The sequence below is a fragment of the Prionailurus bengalensis genome, chromosome A2, assembly GCF_016509475.1.
Source record: "Prionailurus bengalensis isolate Pbe53 chromosome A2, Fcat_Pben_1.1_paternal_pri, whole genome shotgun sequence".
Classification (NCBI taxonomy): domain Eukaryota; kingdom Metazoa; phylum Chordata; class Mammalia; order Carnivora; family Felidae; genus Prionailurus; species Prionailurus bengalensis.
The window spans coordinates 129,048,554-129,071,610 of NC_057348.1; the positions used below are offsets into that span (position 1 = coordinate 129,048,554).

Here is a 23,057-nt window from a genome sequence, read left to right on the forward strand (position 1 = left end):
TTTGTACGTATTTGAGGAAAAAAATACAAAGAAAAAGAATATAAAATTATGGGCACAAAATTAAGTACTTACGATAAAAAATTTTAGAATGAGAAAAATAAATACAACAAATGAAAAAAATAGATCTAACAAATAACACAAAAATTATAAAATCTCCGAAAAAAATGTTTTTATTAACTACCTGACACATCTCTGTAATACTTATTCCTACATTTTTTTGGGAAATAAACAGGCGACTTTATTATGAAGGAGGTACAAATGTGTGTGATCTCATGGACCTGATACATTAGAATACTAGAGCTTTTGTTAAAAAAAAAAATAGGTATTTATTCCTGGCCTTTGAAATTTATATCAAAAAGCCAATCAGTAAACTACATAGGTGCCTTTCCCTAGCTTGTCTTTTTATTTTTTCTTAATTGCAGTATAGTTGACACACAATGTTACGTTAGTTTCAGGTGTACAACATAGTGATTTGGCAACTTTATATGTTATGCTGTGCTCACAAGTGTAGCTACCATCTGTCATCTTACACTGCTATCATAATACCATTGACTCCATTCTCTGTGCTGTGTCTTTTATTCCCATGATTTATTCATTCCATAATTGGAAGCCTATATGTCCCATTTCGCTTCACCTATTTTGCCCATCTCCCACCCCACACCCCTCTGGAAGCCATCAGTTTTGCTCTCTGTATTTTTGGGTATGTTTCTGCTTTTCATTTTTTTGTTTGCTTTGTTTTTTAGATTCCAGGTATAAATGAAACCATACAGTATTTTTCTTTCTCTGTCTGACTTACTTCACTTAGCATAATACCCTCTCAGTCTACCCATGCCGTCACAAATGGCAAGATCTCATTCTTTTTAATGGCTAAATAATAGTCTATCTTCTTTATCCATTCATCTATCTGTGGACACTTGAGTTGCTTCCATATCTTGGCTATTGTAAATAATACTGCAATAAACATAGGGGTACATATATATGTTTTTAAATTAGTGCTTTCATTTTCTTTGGGTAAATAGTAGTGGAATTACTGAATCATATGGTATTTCTGTTTTTAATTTTTTGAGGCACCTCCATAGTATACCTAGGGCTATACCAATTTACATTCACACTATGGCTATACCACAATAGATATAAGAATTTACATTCCCACTAACAGGGCATGAGGGTTCGTTTCCTCCATGTTTTTGCCAACACTTGTTAGTTCTTGTCCTTTTTATTCTAGCCATTCTGACATACATATGTGATATCACACTGTGATTTTTATTTGCATTTCCCTGATGAGTAGATGTTGAGCATCTTTTCATGTGTCTGTTAGCCATCTGTATGTCTTCTTTAGAAAAAATATCTATTCAGGTCCTCTGCCCATTTTTAAAATCTGATTATTTAGGTTTTTTGCTGTTGAGTTGTATAAGTTGTCTATATATTTTTAGATATTAATCCCTTATTGGATATATAACTTGCAAATATCTCCTCCAATTCAGTAGACTGCTTTTTCATTTTGTTGTTGGCTTCCTTCTCTGTGCAAAAGCTTTTTATTTTGATATAGTCTCAACAGTTTATTTTGGCTTTTGTTTCCCTTGCCTTAGGAGACATATCTAGAAAAATGTTGCTACAGTCAATGTCAAAGAATTTACTGCCTATGTTTGCTTCTCTGAGTTTCATGGTTTCAGGTTGCACATTTGGGTCTTTAATCCATTTTGAGTTTATTTTTGTGTATCATATAAGAAAGTGGTCCAGTTTTCCTTGTCCCATTTATTGAGGACACTTTTTTCCCTATTATATATTTCTGCTTCCTTTATCATAGACTGATTGATCATATAAGCGTGGGTTTATTTTGGGGCCACATATTCTGTTCCTTTGATATGTGTCTGTTTGTGCCAGTACCATACTGTTTTGATTACTGTCACTTTGTAGTGTATATTGAAATCTGGGATTGTGATACCTCCAGCTTTATTGTTCTCTCTCAAGATTGCTTTGGCTATCCTGGGCCTTCGTGGTTCCATACCAAATTTAGAATTATTTGTTGTATTTCTGTCAAAATGCTATTGCTATTCTGATAGAGATTGCATCGAATCTGCAGATTGCTTTGTGAAGTATGGACATTTTAATGATGTTTATCCTTTTAATCCATGAGCATGTGATATTTTTCCATTTGTTTGTGTCATCCTTGTATCTCCATTTTATAAAACCCTGACGAGTTCTTCATATGGTAACAGTTATTAAAATTATTTTCTGTGGAGACAAAGATAATTCAGTCATCAGTAGGTTTAATTGAAAAAACAATGTAATTCTAATTAATAGCTTTAAAAAGTTTATTTCAGCTTTATAAGATTTGTCATAATGTGAAAATTTAGCACTTTAGTCAAATTAGATTAAAAAAATCTATCATGTTTTTCTTTTTTTTTTTAATGTGCTGTAAAATTTGAACAAATTTTCTACAAACTAGATTCTGGCTCCATAAATTGCAAATTTTGTTTCTCCATCATTATTACCATACTTCCAGAACAGGTGCCATAGAACAACTCCTATCACAGGATGACTTCTGTCCCTGTACCATTGTGTTTCAACCCTGAAGGCTTTTCCTACACAGACTACTATCAGTAATTAGGTTACGCATGGAAGCGGTCATACAGCACATAAATATATTTCACCAAACCCAAATCAAATGCATTTCCAACTTGACCTTCAAATAGCTAAGTTCCCAAAACACCTTTATCAATTCTAGGTATCATGGAGGGGAAGTAGGTCTGAGTAGAAAAAGAAAACAGTAAAATGATGACAGAATATCTTCCTTTAAAAAAAATCTTAGGAGTGTCACCTTCTAGGCCCTTGAGTTTCATACAAGTGTGTGGCTACGAAGCTTATGCCTCATTAACTCTATAGTAATTCTCTGCATACAAATCATCAAAATGGGATGGTTAGGGAAGATAGGTAGGCAGATAGGTGTTAATATAGGAATCGTGATGTAGATAGATAAGGATATATAGTAATCTTTGGCTGCAAGTCAAACTAACCAAATCAACAGAGAAATATTAGAAAAAGATGGTCATTTACAATCATGATGAGCTAGATACTAAAAAATACTATGTACACTATATAATATAGTAATTACTCATAAAATCAGAAAAACATTTCATTCTTTATAATATATATTGCATATATGTGATTATAACATTAATGGATTTTTATGCCAAAACATGTTGCAAATATAGAAAGAAAAAGGAAGTAAATAAAAATCACCAATAATTATATAGCACAGGTAATTATAGTTTACATAATGATATATCTATATTTAAATTTGTATATGTACTTGCTTGCACACACTCCTGTGGTCATGCTGTATATATACTGTAGTAGTCTTATTTGTTTTGCTTGAAGCTTCATTGTGATCCTTTTCCAAAGCCACTCTTTTTAAAAGAAAAAAGAATTCTAATGAGTGCATAGTGTCCAACCTCATAGATGTGCCATGATCTGTTTAGACATTTAAATGGTTTCCAATTTTTCAAAATATTCAAAATCATGTTGATCATTTATTCAGTTAAAATGTGCTAGAACTACTGTGAGCTAGGTACTCTTCTAGATACTGAAATTTGTGTGCATAGAATTTTGCCCACATTTTGAATATTTTTATAGATAAATTAGTAGAAATAAAATTATGGGCCAAAGATCATGCGGAAATCTTAGGGGCTTGATACCCCTCCAGAAATGTAATAGCTGATGCTTTCATGGTGCTGCATAAGCAACTCCCTTTCTTTGACAATTTTGTAAAGTAAAAATACCATTTATATTGATACTCATTTGTTGTGCGGGAGATAGTAATAAAGATAAGGATTAGAAAAGAATAGAATGAAAGTTGGAAAAATGGGATTTTGTGGAGGATTTTACTTCAGGCCAGTCTTTTTGTTTCTTTAAATATTTATTTACTTTGAAAGAGAGAGAGAGACAGAGGATGAGTGGGGGAGGGGTAGAGAGAGAGGGACCACAGAATCTGAATCAGGCTCCAGGCTCTGAGCTGTCAGCACAGAGCCTGTCCTGGGCCTTGAAAATATGAACTGTGAGATCATGGCCTGAGCCGAAGTCAGATGCTTAACTGACTAAGCCACCCAGGTGCCCCTGGGTGGGCACAGTTTTATTTGCTTAACCAAAAGTATCAGTGCTTTTCTTGAGTTACTTTTGTTTCTTTAATTTTCTTAGATTTTTTATCACTGTTTTGTTTAACTGCAGTATAGTTGATGCGAAATGTTACATTAGTTTTAGGTGGAAGACAGTGATTCAACAAGTCTGTATGCTATGCAATGCTCAACACAAGTATAGCTACCATTTGTCACCATGCAAGACACTATTACAATGTCATTGACTATATTCCGTATGCTGTACCTTTTATCCCTGTGACTTAATCATTCCATAACTGAAAGCCTATATCTCCCACTCCTCTTCACCCCTTTTTCCTATTCCCCTACCCCTGTAGTTATATCCCCTTCTCATTACATTTCTCCCAGCATGAAGTGTGCCGTTAATAATCGTGTATAATCCTAATATTATTTGGAAGGAATTTTTGAGTTCAGAAAGTTTCTCCTTTATCTACTTCTCCAAGGTGTTTCTAGGTTCTACCCCAGAGTATAGTTCAATAGTTAAAAATAGAAACACTTCCAAATGAGATAAAAGATGAAAGTAACTTGGTGCTTAAAAACACAAAGGCACGTTTGTCATTAAATCAAATTGGATTCGAAGACTACACCTTTTTTCCTCATTTTTTTTTTCCTCTCAGTATTGGGAGAGGAACTTGGGAAGCAACACATAGGGAATAAAGGTTATATGAAAGCCTCTTCTTTAGGGAAGGCTTGAAAGAAACTTTCCTTGACATTTTTCTCTCCCTCTTCCAGTATTTTGAGTTACTCCAAGGGCTCTAAACTGGGATCAAGGCCTAGGGATTCATTCGTGGCTATGATCATGTTTGTCAGATGTCTCTGTCTTATGTCACTCACTTCAAAGAACTAGGGCATGAATTTGTTTATTCACAGTATTGCTTTAAAATAATTTTTTTGTACATTTATTTAAGCTGCCAACCTCTCAAAAGACCACTAGAGAAACCTGATTAAACAAAGCCACACCTGTAGATGTACTGTGGTAAGGGAGAATACAACTTTCCCAAAATTTTACTATTGAGATCTCAAAATTGGAAATTACGAAAGGGTATTTAAGGGATTTGGGACCTGGGATGAATCACTTTAAGATGGATCTGACAAGAAGGAGAACTAGTCTTGATACTAGACAACATGACATATGACATAATAGCTTTGGATTAGTGGACAAAGCAAAGTGAGAGTGTTGAAGTCAGTCTTGATGAGTAAGCTGTGTCTGGTCAGTTCACAGTCTTCATTTCCAGAACAGTTACTGCAGCTAGGTTAATTTTTGCTCAGTTTCAATATTGTTTAACACAGGTATGGGGAATTAGGCTGGTTTAAGTTCACATTGGTCAATGTTTAAAATGTCCCACCAACTTTCTTTCCATTACTGTCATCTCTTTTCCCTACCAACTTCTAATTTTACTTCACTCTCAAGATTTTTTCAACTCCTCTTTATCTTCACAACCATTTATATCCTTTTCCCTCAGAAACACAGAAACAATTTAGGACAGAAAGAACTCTTATGACTGAGGGGACTATATTTCATCTCAGGAAGACTTAATAGGCTTACAAATTGTAAAAATCATTAACTTTCCCTCTGACTATACTTGTTACTCTTTTAGTCTTTTCCCACATCCTTTTCCCCTCCTTCCCTGCCTGTGATATTCTTTACATGTGAATTCCACTGCACTCAACTCCACCTGCTCCAAACCACCCACAAAACAAATGAATGGAAATCAGGCAAGAAGGGAGAGTAGAACATAGATTGAAAATAGAGCCATGAATAGTAAGCACTCCTGGAAGCTTTTTTAAAGAATGTGTTTTTTCTTGATGGATTCCCGTTTCCCAGTTTTCTATCTTGGTTTTTCTTGCATATGATATATGAAAGTAATTAGGAAGGCTTTCTTGTTATATAAGGAGAAGAAAGAGCCAAAATACAAACTAATCCCTAAAAGAGCAGCACAGAGATTATACTGAAACAGATTGCAGTATCATTGTCATGGTGTTATTTATACATTTTCCAGGAAGGTGTGGATGGGGAGCAGGAAACAGAAAGCTATTGCTTTATCCTTGTTTCTTATATCCTCCTCCTCACTTTCATTTTTAAAAATTTGGAAACTCTCAAGTCTATTGAAAAATTGAAAGAATGAGGTGATGGGCACCTATATGGCCCTCACTTATATTCAACAATGTAAATATTTTTGTAGTATACCTAACCCCAGTAGTATTTAACTCCAAATACTTCCACATATATTTCCCAAGAATAATCACATCTTCCTATAGAGCCACAATACCTCTGTCACCATTGTCAATAGATTGATGATTGTTGGCATTGGTATAGAATTAGACTCATTTCTCTATTGCACATGCAAGATATCCCACTAAAAAAGGGTTTGGCTCTTTACACTTAATTTTAAAATATAATGGGAATGTCAAATTTCTTCAAAGAATATTTTGTAATGATCTAATCTCTGGAAATAAGGTTTGATAATATTTTCCAGGTGATTTTAATATACCTGTCTAGTTTTGAAAAGTAAAAGCCATATTTTCCTCTCCAGTCTTTTGTTTTCCAGCTTTATTGAGGTATGATTGACAAATAAAATATATCTACTTAAGGCATACAACATGAGGATTCACTATACATATACACTGTGAAATAATTACCACAATCAAGCTAAAAACATGGGATGATATCAAACTGAAAAAAAAATTTTGTATAGCAAAGGAAACAACACAATGCAAAAGCAGCCAATGAAATGGAAGAAAATGTTTGCAATGAATTATTTTTCTATTGTAATTTTTAAGTGGCTCCAGGGCTCAAAGCATCCTGGGCAAAGCTCAGGGATCACCAGTGGGATGACTGCACATAGAAAAGAAGTTGAAAGATCCCTAGAGGATGCTAATAGTAAGAAGTTGAGAAGATGGAAGTAACCTACCAAGGCTACTGAATAGGAAATGTTAGAGAAGTATAGGGACACCAAGAAATAATCACTTCACAGGAGGCAATAAAGGGAGGCAATAATAAAATTATAAGGGAGTGAGTGAAAAGCAGTATCAAATTGTTGAGAAGTCAAATAAAATGAGGGGTGAGAATTGACTTTGGTATATTGGAGTTTTTAGTGACCTTGATATGCAAGATTGTATGTGAATGGTGGGAGTCAAAGCTAGAATGGCTTTAGTTTCAAAGGAAATAACAGGGAAGGAACTAGAGACCAAATATGTGGGTAACTCTTGAGATGTTTTGTAAAGGGAGAATAGATCTAAAACAATGACTAGATTACAAGGGGGCATGTGTCAAGGGAAAGAGCTGTTAGGTGGGAGAAACTATAGCATATTTACATGCTAATGGGTATGATTAGGAGAAAAGGAAAATTGAGGATATAAGGGAGATGAGTTAGTTACTGTAGAATTTCCTTGACTACATTAGAAGACTTGGATCTCGTACACATTGGACATAAGATAATTCTTATGTCTACTTTTTTTTTTCTAAGTAATTGGTACTGTAGTCTGGGTGTATTTTCAAATTTACCTTCCTAGTCATGAATTTAATTTTCTGAGATGGAAAAGTGCATTTTAATTAGTTTATCCATAAAAACAGGAAAGAAGCAGAGTATATGGATTCCTCTTACTTCTTATATATTCTCATTATATTGAAAGCAAAGTCAGTGGTAGAGGGTGAGCATTAGGAGAGGGTATAAAAGATTTGTGAGAGGAAAAGATACAAACTCCTCTTTTAAGAAGGTGAATAGATGAATTGGATAAATAAAGCAGGAGAGGAATGGACACGTGCTATGGTTTGGGGCTGGACGGCATTTTTATCTATGACCTGTCTCCACAAAAGAGTAATGCTCTGTATTATGAATGCAGAAACTGTGGCAATATGAGAAAATGGACGAGAAGAATTTTGTTCTTGCAGAGAGGAGTGGGGTTGGGATGATCTAAGGGGAAATAGGCATGCTTAACATTCCCATTCTCCTCTGTGATCTTGGAGAAATAATGTTTCACCAGAAATACAGGATATAAGTTTTGTGAGATATTGAAAAGAGAAGAACTAGAGATATGTGTTGGAGAATGTCAGTTGGACCTTAGTTATTATCAGCCCTTGGATGTTGTGTTTGGAGATGAACTCTCTTGTTATGGTCCTTAGGTTTTCTGTGTGTACTTCCAGCTCTCTGTGGTTGAATCTAGAATCTTTGCAGCTGGGGATTGGATCTTCCCCTCCTTTAAAGGTCTTAATAGGACTTAAAGACTTGCTAATTTTGTGATTAAAGGTGTATAATGCAATAATAAGATTTCTATAACTTCAACATAAATGTGAGATCAAATTAATATTAAAAAAACAACAGTAGAAGCTCTGTGATCATGTAAACTATTCAGCATATATGATATTTCTCCTGAGTTTCATATATTTTCCCAGATGAGTTTGCTACTCTTCCCATTTTGTCCTGCTAACTGAAAGTTCCCATCCTATAATCTGTCCAACTGCCTGTATATCAACATGGTTCAGAATGGTATCTTGCATATTTGAAAATCAAAAATTGAGTAATGAGCTGATTTTGAGATTGAAATGTGTGTAAGGTTAACAAATTTGGCCAATAGTGACCTTAACCTCCTAGAAATGGATATGACAGTTTTGGCCCAAAGCAGAGCTGACTCAAAGATAGTTCTTTTAAAAATTATACTAAGAATTCTTTTCTACAGAAACCTCTATTAATTAACCTACATTATTAGGGTAGATTTCGTTGTGCTAATAGACTTTGCCATTTCAGTGACTTTACACAATAGAAAGTGGTCTCTTGCTTACTCTCTGGTCCTGTGAGGAAGTTCAAGTGGGTTTTTTCTATGTCAGATGATCATTCAAGGACCCATATATTTTTCCATAGTGTGTTTCTGTTACTGTTAGGGCCTTATAATCATGAATATCTCACTGCAAGAAATGGGAAGAGCCCAGAGGAGCCCTTCAGAGGCTCTATGTGCCAGGCACATTACAGTCACTTTTAATCATAATCTGAGTTGGCAAGAACTTAGGAACATGGTCATAACATGGAAAACAACTCACTAGTATTTAGGAAAAAGAAGATTATGATTTTTGTGAACTGTTTAAAGTCTCTGAAATAACAATGAATGAGATAGTGACTATGTGAAAAGGACATTAGTGAGGATTTTGTTTTTGAGAGACTTTCTCAAGAGATTTAACTTTTAAGATATAAATTTTGGGGGTGCCTGGTGGCTCAGTTGGTTAAGTGTCTGACTTCAGCTCAGGTCATGATCTCACAGGTGGTGGGTTCAAGTCCTGCATTGGTCTCTGTGCTGACAGCTCAGATCCTGGAGTCTGCTTTGGATTCTGTGTCTCCCTCTCTGCCCCTCCCCACTCACACTCTGTCTGTCTCTCTCAAATATAGATAAACATTAAAAAAAATAAAAGTAAAAATTACATTTTTAACAAAGGTTTATTATGGCTTTAAGGAGGAAAATGTGGGGTGTGTGAGGGTGGCTTTTGCTGAAAAATTTGTGGTTTGGCTCACTTATATAACTTGGATTTAATGGAAGAGGAGAGAATTTATAGGACTTCAAAAATGAAGACCCAAACTGGTGACAGAGAGGTCTCCAAGTTCTTTTTTTTAATTGAGGTATAGTTGGCAATTAACAATATTAGTTTCAGATAGACAATATAACTCAGTATTTATATAGGTTGTGAAATGGTGACTACAATAAATCTAGTTAATGTCCATAATCACACAGTTAAAAACTTTCCTCCCCCCCCATAAGAACTTTTAAGATCTATTCTGTGAAGCAACATACCATACAGAATTATTTTTCTTTTTGCCCCTTTTCACCATTACTTTTTTAAATTTTTTTCATTTATTTTTATTATGAAATTTATTGTCAAATTGGTTTCCATACAACACCCTGTGCTCATCCCAACAGGTGCCCTCCTCAATGCCCATCACCCACTTTCCCCTCCTTCCCACCCCCATCAACCCTCAGTTTATTCTCAGTATTTTAAGAGTCTCTTATGGTTTGCCTCCCTCCCTCTCTTTTTTTTTTTCCTTCCCCTCACCCGTGGTCTTCTGTTAAGTTTCTCAGGATCCACATAGGAGTGAAAACATATGGTATCTGTCTTTTTCTCTATGACTTATTTCACTTAGCATAACACTCTCCAGTTCTCTCCACGTTGCTACAAAAGGCCATATTTCATTCTTTCTCATTGCCAAGTAGTATTCCATTGCATATATAAACCACAACTTCTTTATCCATTCATCAGTTGATGGACAGGTATGCTCTCTCCATAATTTAGCTATTGTTGAAAGTGCTACTATAAACATTGAGGTACAAGTGCCCCTATGCATCAGCACTCCTGTATCCCTTGGGTAAATTCCTAGCTGTGCTATTGCTGGGTCATAGGGTAGGTCTATTTTTAATTTTTTGACAAACCTGCACACTGTTTTCCAGAGCGGCTGCACCAGTTTGCATTCCCACCAATAGTGCAAGAGGGTTCCCGTTTCTCCACATCCTCGCCAGCGTCTATAGTCTCCTGATTTGTTCATTTTAGCCACTCTGACTGGGGTGAGGTGGTATCTGAGTGTGGTTTTGATTTGTATTTCCCTGATGAGGAGCGACATTGAGATCTTTTCATGTGTCTGTTGGCCATCTGGATGTCTTCTTTAGAGAAGTGTCTATTCATCTTTTCTGCCCATTTCTTCACTGGATTATTTGCTTTTCAGGTGCGGGGTTGGGCGAGCTCTTTATAGATTTTGGATACTAGCTCTTTGTCTGATATGTCATTTGCAAATATCTTTTCCCAATCCATTGGTTGCCTTTTAGTTTTGTTGATTGTTTCCTTTGCAGTGCAGAAGCTTTTTATCTTGATGAGGTCCCAATAGTTCATGTTTGCTTTTAATTCTCTTGCCTTTGGAGATGTGTCAAGTAAGAAATTGCTGCGGCTGAGGTCAGAGAGGTTTTTCCTGCTTTCCCCTCTAGAGTTTTTTTTTTTTTTTTTAAAGAGCATCTAACTTTTATTTTTTTTTCAACGTTTATTTATTTTTGGGACAGAGAGAGACAGAGCATGAACGGGGGAGGGGCAGAGAGAGAGGGAGACACAGAATCAGAAACAGGCTCCAGGCTCTGAGCCATCAGCCCAGAGCCTGACGCGGGGCTCGAACTCCCGGACCGCGAGATCGTGACGTGGCTGAAGTCGGACGCTTAACCGACTGCGCCACCCAGGCGCCCCTCCCCTCTAGAGTTTTGATGGTTTCCTGTCTCAAATTCAGGTCCGTCATCCATTTTGAGTTTATTTTTGTGAATGGTGTAAGAAAGTGATCTATTTTCATTCTTCTGCATGTTGCTGTCCAGTTTTCCCAACACCATTTGTTAAAGAGACTTTTTTCCATTGGATATTCTTTCCTTCTTTGTCAAGGATTAGTTGGCCACACTTTTGTGGGTCCAATTCTGGAGTCTCTATTCTATTCCTTTGGTCTGTGTGTCTGTTTTTGTGCCAATACCATGCTGTCTTGATGATTACAGCTTTGTAGTAGAGGCTAAAGTCTGGGGTTGTGATGCCTCCCGCTTTGGTCTTCTTCTTCAATATTACTTTGGCTATTCGGGGTCTTTTGTGGTTCCCTACAAATTTTAGGATTGCTTGTTCTAGTTTTGAGAAGAATGCTGGTGCAATTTTGATTGGTATTGCATTGAATGTGTAGATAGCTTTGGGTAGTATTGACATTTTAACAATATTTATGCTTTGAATCCATGAGCATGGAATGTTTTCCCATTTCTTTGTATCTTTTTCAATTGCCTTCATAAGCCTTCTATACTTTTTGGCATACAGATGTTTTATATCTTTGATTAGGTTTATTCCTAGGTATTTTATGATTCTGGGTGCAATTGTGAATGGGATCAGTTTATTTGTCTTTCTGTTGCTTCATTATTAGTGGATAAGAATGCAACTGATTTCTGGACATTAATTTTGTATCCTGTGTCTTTGCTGAATTCATCTACCAGTTCTAGCAGACTTTTGGTGGAGTCTATCGGGTTTTCCATGTACGGTATCCTGTTATCTGCAAAAAGTGAAAGCTTGACTTCATCTTGGCCAATTTTGATGCCTTTGATTTCCTTTTGTTGTCTGATTGCTGATGCTAGAACTTCCAACACTATGTTAAACAACAGCAGTGAGAGTGGACATCTGTCATGTTCCTGATCTCAGGGGGGGAAGAGTTCAGTTTTTCCCCGTTGAGGATGATGTTAGCTGTGGGCTTTTCATAAATGGCTTTTATTATGTTTAAGTATGTTCCTTCTATCCCAACACTCTTGAGGGTTTTTGTTCAGAAAGGAAGCTGAATTTTGTCAAATGCTTTTTCTGCATCAATTGACAGGATCATATGGTTCTTATCTTTTCTTTTATTACTGTGATGTATCACATCAAATGATTTGCGAATGTTGAACCAGCCCTGCAGCCCAGGAATGAATCCCACTTGATCTTGGTGAATAATTCTTTTTATATGCTGTTGAATTCAATTTGCTAGTATCTTGTTGAGAATTTTTGCATCCATATTCATCAGGGATATTGGCCTGTAGTTCTCTTTTTTTTGCTGGGTCTCTGTCTGCTTTAGGAATCAAAGTAATGCGGACTTCATAGAATGAGTCTGGAAGTTTTCCTATCCTTCCTATTGTTTGGAACAGCTTGAGAAGGATAGGTATTATCTCTGCTTTAAATGTCTGGTAGAATTCCCCAGGGAAGCCATCTGGTCCTGGACTCTTCTTTGTTGGGATATTTTTGATAACTGATTCAATTTCTTCGCTGCTTATGTGTCTGTTCAAATTTTCTATTTCTTCCTGTTTGAGTTTTGGAAGTGGGTACGTGCTAAGGAATTTGTCCATTTCTTCCGGGTTGTCCGGTTTGTTGGCATATATTTTTTCATAGTATTCCCTGATAATTGCTTGTATTTCTGAGGGATTGGTTGTAATCATTCCATTTTCATCCATGATTTTATCTATTTGGGTCATTCCCTTTTCTTTTTGAGAAGCCTGGCTAGAGGTTTGTCAAGTTTGTTTTTCAAAAAACCAACTCTGGTTTCATTGATCTGCTCTACAGTTTTTTTTAAGATTCTATATTGTTTATTTCTGTTCTGATATTTATCATTTCTCTTCTTCTGCTGGGTTTGGGGTATCTTTGCTGTTCTTCTTCTAGGTCCTTTCAGTGTGCTGTTAGATTTTGTATTTGGGATTTTTCTTGTTTCTTGAGATAGGCCTGCATTGCAATGTATGTTCCTCTCAGGACTGCCCTTGCTGCATCCCAAAGCATTTGTATTTTTGTATTTTCATTTTCATTTGTTTCCATATATCTTTTAATTTCTTCTCTAACTGCCTGGTTGACCCATTCATTCTTTAGTAGGGTGTTCTTTAACCTCCATGCTTTTGGAGGTTTTCCAGACTTTTTCCTGTGGTTGATTTCAAGTTTCACAGCATTGTGGTCTGAAAGTATGCATGGTATGATTTCAATTCTTATATACTTATGAAGGGCTGTTTTGTGACCCAGTGTATGATCTATCTTCGAGAATGTTCCATGCACACTCAAGAAGAAAGTATAATCTGTTGCTTTGGGATGCAGAGTTCTAAATATATTTGTCAAGTCCATCTGATCCAATGTATCATTCAGGGCCCTTGTTTCCTTATTGATCCTGTGTCTAGATGATCTATCCATTGTTGTAAGTGGGGTGTAAAAGTCCCCTGCAATTACCACATTCTTATCAATAAGGTTGCTTATGTTTGTGATTGTTTCATGTATTTGGGGTCTCCCGTATTCGGTGCATAGACATTTTTAATTGTTAGCTCTTCCTGATGGATAGAACCTGTAATTATACAATGCCCTTCTTCATCTCTTGTTACAGTGTTTAATTTAAAGTCTAGTTGTCTGATATAAGAATGGCTACTCCAGCTTTCTTTTGACTTCCAGTTGCATGACAGACAGTTTCCATCCCCTCACTTTCAATCTGAAGGTGTCCTCAGGTCTAAGATGAGTCTCTTGTAGACAGCAAATGGGTGGGTCTTGTTTTTTTATCCATTCTGCTACCCTGTGTCTTTTGGTTGGAGCATTTAGTCCATTTACATTCAGTGTTATTATTGAAAGATATGGGTTTAGAGTCATTGTGATGTCTGTAGGTTTCATGCTTGTAGTGATGTCTCTGGTACTTTGTGGTCCTTGCAACATTTCACTCACAGAATCCCCCTTAGGATCTCTGTAGGGCTCATTTAGTGGTGATGAATCCCTTCAGTTTTTGTTTGTTTGGGAAAACCTTAATCTCTCCTTCTATTCTGAATGACACATTTGCTGGATAAGGGATTCTTGGCTTCATATTTTTCCTGTTCTTCACATTGAAGATTTCCTGCCATTCCTTTCTGGCCTGCCAAGTTTCAGTAGATAGGTCTACTACTACCCTTATGTGTCTACTTTGTAGTTATGGCCTGTTTATCCCTAGCTGCTTTCCGAATTCCCTCTTTATCCTTTATTTTTCCAGTTTCACAATGATATGTTATGCAGAAGATTGATTCAAGTTATGTCTGAAGTGAGTTCTCTGTGCCTCTTGGGTTTCAATGCCTTTTTCCTTCCCCAGTCAGGAAATTCTCAGCTATGATTTGTTCAAGTACACCTTCAGCTGCTTCCTCTCTCTCTTCTTCTTCTGGAACTCCCATGATACGGGTATTGTTCTGTGTGATTGCATCACTTAGTTTTCTATTTCTTCCCTCATACTCCTGGATGTTTTTATCTTTTTCTCAGCTTCCTCTTTTTCCATAATTTTATCTTCTAAATCATGTATTCTCTTCTCTGCCTCTTCAATCTGTGCTATGGCCGCCTCCATTTTATTTTGCACCTCATTTATAGCATTTTTTAGCTCCTCATGACTATTTCTTCATCCCTTGATCTCTGTAGCAGTAGATTCTCTGCTGTCCTCTATGGTTTTTTTCAAGCCCAGCGATTAATTTTATGACTATTATTCTAAATTCTTGTTTTGTTATATTGCTTAAATCGTTTTTGATCAATTCGTTAGCCGTTGCTACTTCCTGGAGTTTCTTTTGAAGAGAATTCTTTCCTTTCGTCATTTTTGGTAGTCCTTGCGGTGGCTCCAAACTGCAGGACACTTCCCTTGTGCTGTCCCGAGTAACTTGTGATGGTGGGCGGGGCTCCAGTCAAACCCAATGTCTGCCCCCCAGCCCACCGGTGGGGCCACAGTCAGACTGGTGTGTACCTTATTTTCCCCTCTCCCAGGGGCAGGATTCACTGTGGAGTGGTGTGACCCCTGTCTGCGCTGCTTGCACTGTCAGGCTTGTGGTGTTGCTTCAATAGGATCTGGCATATTAGCCCTGGGGGGATCCACAAGGTGCTTAGGGGCGGGAGGGGCAGGCTGAGCTCCCTTTGCCATGGGTGGTCCCCTGCAGGAGGGGCCTTGCAGCACTGGGAGGGAGGCAGACCCATCCACTGGGAGGGAGGAATGGATCCACAATAGCACAGCATTGGGCGTTTGTGTGGTGCAAGCAAGTTCTGTGACAGGAACTGGTTCCCTTTGTAATTTTGACTGGGGGGTGGGAGAGGGAAATGGTGTTGGCCAGTGCCTTTGTTCCCCCACGGAGCTGAACTCTGTCTTCTGGGCTCAACCATTGTCCCTCCCAATGTCCTCTCGCCCTAGTCACAAGAGCAGAGCTGTTGAGTTTTAACTTTCCAGATGTTAAGGCCTGTTGGCTGTCAGAACTCACAGAGTACGGCCCCTCCGTTTTTGCAAACCAGACTTTGGGGGCTCTGCCTTGCTGGGCGGGCTGCCCCTCCACCTCCCTGGCTCCCTCCTGCCAGTTTGTGTAGCACGCACTGCCTCTTTACCCTTCTTACCTTCTTCCGTGGGCCTCTTGTCTAAGCTTGGCTCTGGAGAGTCCATTCTGCTAGTCTTGCAGCAGTTTTCTGGGTTATTTAGGAAGATGTGGGTGGAATCTAAGTGATCAGCAGGACAAAGTGAGTTCAGCATCCTCCTATGCTGCCATCTTCCCAGGTCTCCGGTGTTATTAAATATAGTCACCATGCTATGCATTACGTCCCTATGACTTATTAACTGGAAGTTTGTACTTTTGACCCCCCTTTATCCATTTTGCCCACCCCCATGCCATACCAACCCACCAATCTGTTCTCTGTATCTATGAGCTAATTTTGTTTTTTAGATTCCACATGTAAGTGAGATGATGAAGTATTTGTTATTCTCTGATGTATTTCACTTAGCATAATGTGGTCAAGGTCCATCCATGTTGTCAAAGACAGCGAAATTTCCTTCTTTTTATGACTGAATAATATTCCATTGGATATATACAACATTTTCTTTATTCATTCATCTATCAATGAATATTTAGTCTGTATGCATGTCTTGGCAGTTATAAACAGTGCTGTAATGAACATGGAGGTGCTTACATCTTTTCAAATCAATGCTTTTTCTTCCAATAAATTCCCAAAACTGGAATTGCTAAATCATGTGGTAGTTCTATTTTTAATTTTTTGAAAAACCTCCATACTGTTTTCATAGTTGCTGCACCAATCTACAATCCTGCCATTAGTGCAGTGTTTCCTTTCTCCACATCCTCATCAACATTCGTTTTCTCTTGTCTTTTTGATTCTACCCGTCCTAACAGCTGTGAGGTGATATCTCATTCTACTTTCAATTTGCACTTCCCTAATAATTAGTGATGTTGAACATCTTACCATGTGTCTGTCATCTGTATGTTCATTTTGGAAAAATGTCTGCTAAGATCCTCTGCCCATTTTGCGGGGGGAGGGTAGATTTTGCTTTCTTGTGCTATTAAGGTATATGAGTTCTTTATATATTTTGGGTATTAATCCCTTATCATATATATGGTTTGCAAATGTATTCTCTCATTCAGTAGTTTGCCTTTTAATTTTGTTGACTTTTCTTTGCTGTGAAGTATGTTTACATTAATGGGTTCCTCCCCCCCCCCCACCCCGCCCCGCTTTTGCTGCCTTTGCTGCCTTTGCTTTTGGTGCCAATTCCAAAATACATCACCAACACTGAATCATAGAGCTTATTGCCTATGTTTTCCTCTAGTTTTACAATTTCAGGTCAATTCTTTAATTTATTTTGAGTTAATTTTTGTGTATGGTATAAGATAGTGGTCCAGTTTACTTCTCTTGCATGTGGCTATCTGGTTTTTCCAACACCATTTTTTGAAGAGTCTGTCCTTTCCTTGTTTTATGTTCTTGATTCCTCTGTCATAAAGTAATTGTATAGGTGTATGTCTATTTCTGGGCTCTCTGTTCTGTTCCAGAAATCTATGTGTCTCTTTTTATGCCAGTACTATACTAGTTATGAAATACAAGTTGGGGAATAGAAATAGAATTGATCAGGACAATGAAGATACAACAAAAGATTTTAAGCAGATCTACTTTTAAAAACATTAATTTGGGGGCTTATGGGTTCAGTCGGTTAAACCTCTGACTCTTGATTTCTGCTGGGCTCATGATCTCATAGTGGGAGAGAGCAAGCCCCTTGTTGGGCTCTGTCTGCACTGACAGTGTGGAGCCTGCTTGGGATGCTCTTTCTCCCTCTCTCTCTATCCTTCTCCTTCTTGCATGTTCTCTCTCTCCCTCAAAAAAAAAAAAAGTTTTTACCAACCTTGGTACATAAGTACTCATTGATGTTTGCTGAATGAGCTATTAAAATGCTAATGAAGTATTATTAGTAACATACACTGTTACTATGTGTATGGTTTTCTGCTGTTTCTCTTTGCATTCCAAACCAAGGAAGTTTGCATCTACATTTGCAAGAGTAAATATAGACTTGTATATAGGAATTTACTTCCTTATCTATGCAATTTATAGCATCTATTATGCTAATATTACTCCATGCTGCAATTGGTGATTTCAGTATCATAAAGTCTGAAAATCACTGGGGGACTAATAAAACTTGGTTGACCTGGAGTAACCACTTTCAATTTCACTCAGAAAATTTTACCAAATAGTGACTAAATACTGCTAAACAGGTTTATTCATCAATGTGAAGGGGCATGAGATCACTCAGCAGTTTTGGATTTAAAAGGGCCAATAAGAGAGGTTTACTTGTATTGACAGAATTAGTTCTCCATTACTTTAATTCCTTGCTTCCAAGAAAAAGATAATACATTCCTCATTAATGGAGGTATAGGTTAAATGATAAATACCCAAAACAGTACCTGAGCAAATCAGTATTTTATTTTTACATTACAGTTTACTGTTCTTCCTAACTGGTGGTCAGTGTATTGTAAATACTGTCAATCATGATATAATTCCCATCAGTACATGTTTCATCTTAAGAGTAAATGACATTACTCAATTACTTTCATCCAATATTAATTTTCATATTCTTTCACCAGCAAGCACCAAAATTAAAACTCAGCAATCGATGGGATAAGTATACATAACAAAGATTCTCAAATTTATCCCCAAATTAAGACATGGGAATGAGATTTTCATATTCCCAAAGGTCTGCATTTTTTTGGCATTAAACAATAGGGTATTACAATTAAACACAAAATCAGTTGCTATTTAATACTGTTTAAAACTCTTTAATAATATGGATCATCTCATTTGAAACAAGCTTTGCCCTTTTGAAGGCTCATCCATTACTTTTCCTGTGATTGGTGGTGTTGGCCTCCCAATGTCAGCAGCTGAGGGAGACCCATGCCATCATTCTGCTTCGCTCTGAACTAGTAAACGCTCTGGAGGAAGAACAGATTCCAGTTTCTGCCAGCGCTCTGGAGGCCACAAGATATGTGTAGCATGGGCATGCAGAAGTCCTAGGGAAACCTGAACCCATGAGAGACACAAAGAACATAAGAAAAAAATTACTTAGATGATTAAAAATAGTAAACATTTAGATGGTACTTTTCTAGGTGTAATGTACGGAAGTATTGATAGAATGCCTTTAATCCTCACGAATCATTTTAGGTAGGTATTACCCCCATTTTGCACATGAGAAAACAAAATTAAGGTTGGTTAAAGAGCTTACCAAAAGTGCTATAGCTACCACGGGGTGGAGGCTGGCTTCTTGGCTGAGCCATCCAACTCCAGAGTCTGCATGCAACCTTAAACACACTCCTCCCTAACCACCTTGCATACACCCAGGAAACATAAATCTGGTTTGCATTCTCAGAATCTCCTATATAATTGCCACTATTTCAGAGGGACTGGACTTTGTGGAAAAGTCAGAGACATGAAAAAATATTTTCCCACCTACTGGCTGAGCAGCAGAAATTAGATCTTGGAAACTACAGGGATCAAGATGGAACTAGTGCTCCCAGAGGGAGGTGGAAAACCAAGGGAAAGCCAGCAATGGAGGATAGGAAGCAGGAAAAAGAACCAAGTATAAAGATCATGACAGAGGGCAAAGAACCCCCATCAGCAGAGATGTGCCAGGATTAAAGTGGAGGTAACTAGAGGGAAGTCGTCTTGGAGGACTGAAGGCTGAGCCCTTAAAGACAGCTTAGGTTTCCATAGGGACATGAGCTTCAGTGAGCGGAAGAGTGGGGCAAACCTGTCTAAAATGCAGATCCAGGTTCTATTTTCACAGATCACCCTTCAACAAAGCAGAAGCAGGGTCTAGAAATCTGTATCTTTTGTTGTGGATGCTATTTTTGTTATTAGATTTTTTTTTTTAATTTTAACGTTTTTTATTTATTTTTGGGACATAGAGAGACAGAGCATGAACGGGGGAGGGGCAGAGAGAGAGGGAGACACAGAATCGGAAACAGGCTCCAGGCTCTGAGCCATCAGCCCAGAGCCCGACGCGGGGCTCGAACTCATGGACCGTGAGATCGTGACCTGGCTGAAGTCGGACGCTTAACCGACTGCAACACCCAGGCGCCCCGAGATAATATTTAATAGCATTTAAAAGTTTACAAAATACTTACATTCAGCACATTATCTATTTAGTGCTAGCTGCAAACCAAATACTATGGGCCCACTTTTTATTTTCAAATGTTTTCCTATAAATTGAAGCTCCATAGAGATTAGCATACAAGACTGCTTTCATTGAAGTTCTATTTCCTAGCATCTGCATTCAGGAAAACATGTTGCACAGAGACTCAAAGAACTGGATGTCAAGTGAGAGATTCTAAAAAGGTAACTAGAAATACATTTTTTGTTAAAAAGAAGAAAAAAAAACCCTTCACAACAACTTGGAATACAAACAAAATAAGCCCAAAGTCTATCAAGAAGCCCTGAGAGCCCAATAAAGGAATATTACTCTGAAAATCAAACCTGCAGAAAATTTAAAAATGTGGTAGAAAAAAAAAATTCACCCAAATTCACCATTTACATTTTGTTGCATTTGTTCCCTTCTCTTTGTATGTGTACCTGTGTACATATTTTTTGAACCATTTGAAAGTTGCTGACATTCTGAATTTATTCCTAATTTTCCACATGTATCTCCTCAGAACTAAGACTCTTTACTACATAAACATAATACATTCTATGTACTATATTAATGATCAATATTGCTTACAACAATCAAAATTTTCCAACTGTTCCAATAATGTCTTTTATAGCTATTTTTTAAGTTCTTAATCAAGGGTCCAGAATTACATCATAATTGTCATGATTTTTGTTTGGGGCTGTTGCCTTGTAAAATATCCTACATTTAGAATTGCTCAACTTTTCCCTTCCTGAATAGATTCAAGTTAAATGTTCTTGGCAAGAACACAATGTACTTGATAGTGTATTCTTCCCATTCTGTCATGTCAGAAGGCACAAAATATCTGTTTGTCCTATTGTTGTGACATGAATGAAGTTGGATAATTTGATTAATGTGATATTGACCAGCTTTCTCCACTATAAACAAACTGTTTTCCTTTTGTCATGAATAACTAAGCTGTGGATGATATTTTGAAATATTTCACTATCTTGCATCAAAATTTTATCCAATTATTTCACTGTCTCTGAAAGAAGCTGGTTTTTCAATCATCTGATAGTTTTAACATCCATGGATGATCCTCCCTGAATCAGTTATTACATTGATGATTACACTAGTGAGTTTCCTAATTTATTATTCCTTTTATATTTAATAGCTTTCATTTTTCTCTTAAGTGCTTCTCCTTCTAATCCTAAATTCTTTTAATATCAAATATTTTTAATTTCAAAATATGAGATTTTGGTTTAATGCTCCAATGTCCTCAGAGCAGTGGGGAGGTTCTTGATCAATGATGGACATATCTCCATCAGTCTCTGAGCACTTCCTTTTTGGTACCACTGAATGCTGTAGGCTTACTCGTACTTGATAGTGGTTCAGCCTGATATTTGACATCTCATTAAAGAGGCTTGGTTTTACCAACGAATACTATTTAGAAACCAAAACCTGCTACTATAGGTACTTATTGCTCTGAGGGTGTCAACATTCAAAGCCATTTCATAGGATAAACATTAAAAAAATACAAAACCCTAGGGCTTTCCCTCAACTTTCCCCATTCTATATTTCTATCTCCTTTCTTCCAGAGTGAGCACTCAGATTTCCAACAACTACCAGTTTAGTAAAATCAAGGTTTCTTTGAAATGGTTTTAATCCTTGGGGCGCCTGGGTGGCGCAGTCGGTTAAGCGTCCGACTTCAGCCAGGTCACGATCTCGCGGTCCGTGAGTTCGAGCCCCGCGTCGGGCTCTGGGCTGATGGCTCAGAGCCTGGAGCCTGTTTCCGATTCTGTGTCTCCCTCACTCTCTGCCCCTCCCCCGTTCATGCTCTGTCTCTCTCTGTCCCAAAAATAAATAAACGTTGAAATGATTTTAATCCTTAAAATACATCTCATGTTAAGGGTGTATTTATTGGAATTTGTCCTTTTTTTCCTCCACAGTGTAGATTTGCTTCTATTTGTATTCAATTTTAGTGTGATTTTGATATCCTTTTGGACTCAGTATTTTTTTTTGAATATTTAAACGTTTGCATGGTTCAGAAGTCAAAAGGCGAGGTAGGCAGAATGCCCCCCAACACACAGTTACTCTGTAAGGATTACCATATCCTAATGGACTTAAAGTTGCTGATCAGTTGACCTTAAGATAACAAGACTATTCTATAACATGATTATATTTGGGTTCTTGGGATAAGAATCCTTAAATGTAGGTAAGCTAGGCAGAAGGGTCGGATTTAGACAGAGATGTTGTACTGCTTGATTTTGAAGATGGAGAAAAGGGCCATGAGCCAAGGAATGCAGGTGGCCTCTAGAAACTAGCAAGGAAACAGATTATCCCCTATAGCTGTCACAATAAATGTAGCCATGCTGATACCTTGATTTTAGCCCAGTGAGATCCATATTGGACTCATGACCTCCAGAACTGTGAAATAGATTTGTTTTAAGCTACTGTTTTTGTGGTAATCTATTGTATTAGCAATGGGAAACTGATACAAAAAACAATATACACAAATTAAATTCTCATCCACCACTGCACCTCTATAGATTATTTTCATCAGTTTTTGTTGTTGTTTCTTTTTTGGAAAAAAGAAACATTCTCTTATTTCCCCCTTTTTTTCTCATACCAAAGGTAGGACACTACACATTCCCTTTTGTAACATCCTAGAAACCATTTCCTAACATTTCATAGAAAGGGAGCATATGGTTTTTACAACCCTACCCCATCCTCTTAGTGATTCTGATTAACCTCATTGGGAACCTAGGATCTGCATTTTCCACTTAGCATCACACCCAGAAAAAGTGAACTTGACCAATTTTAAAGAATCCCTTGAATATATTCTGAAACATGCTAAGTAACCATTCCAAACATGTTAACTGCCAGGAACCTCTATCTAAATGGTCTGTCATAGTAAAGTTTTTATCTATTTTTGTTCATGTCTGGGCTCAGTGGAGCTATAGGACAGCTGGTCTCCATCCTCTGCACAATAACCCTTTTTAGATTTGATAGC

General features: G+C 37.3%; 1 protein-coding gene across 3 annotated transcripts in view; it reads right to left on the bottom strand.

Annotated features, from left to right (window-relative positions):
* Positions 1–18,344: 18,344 nt before the first annotated feature.
* The window catches only part of IMMP2L (inner mitochondrial membrane peptidase subunit 2), an 886,026-nt gene continuing 881,313 nt past the window's right edge, over positions 18,345–23,057 (bottom strand). For all 3 annotated transcript variants that reach the window (XM_043589280.1, XM_043589281.1, XM_043589282.1), the window contains one exon: positions 18,345–18,960. In XM_043589280.1, the coding sequence (XP_043445215.1) occupies positions 18,841–18,960 (120 nt within the window). In that variant the 3' untranslated portion in view covers positions 18,345–18,840. The remainder of the gene's footprint in view (positions 18,961–23,057) is intronic.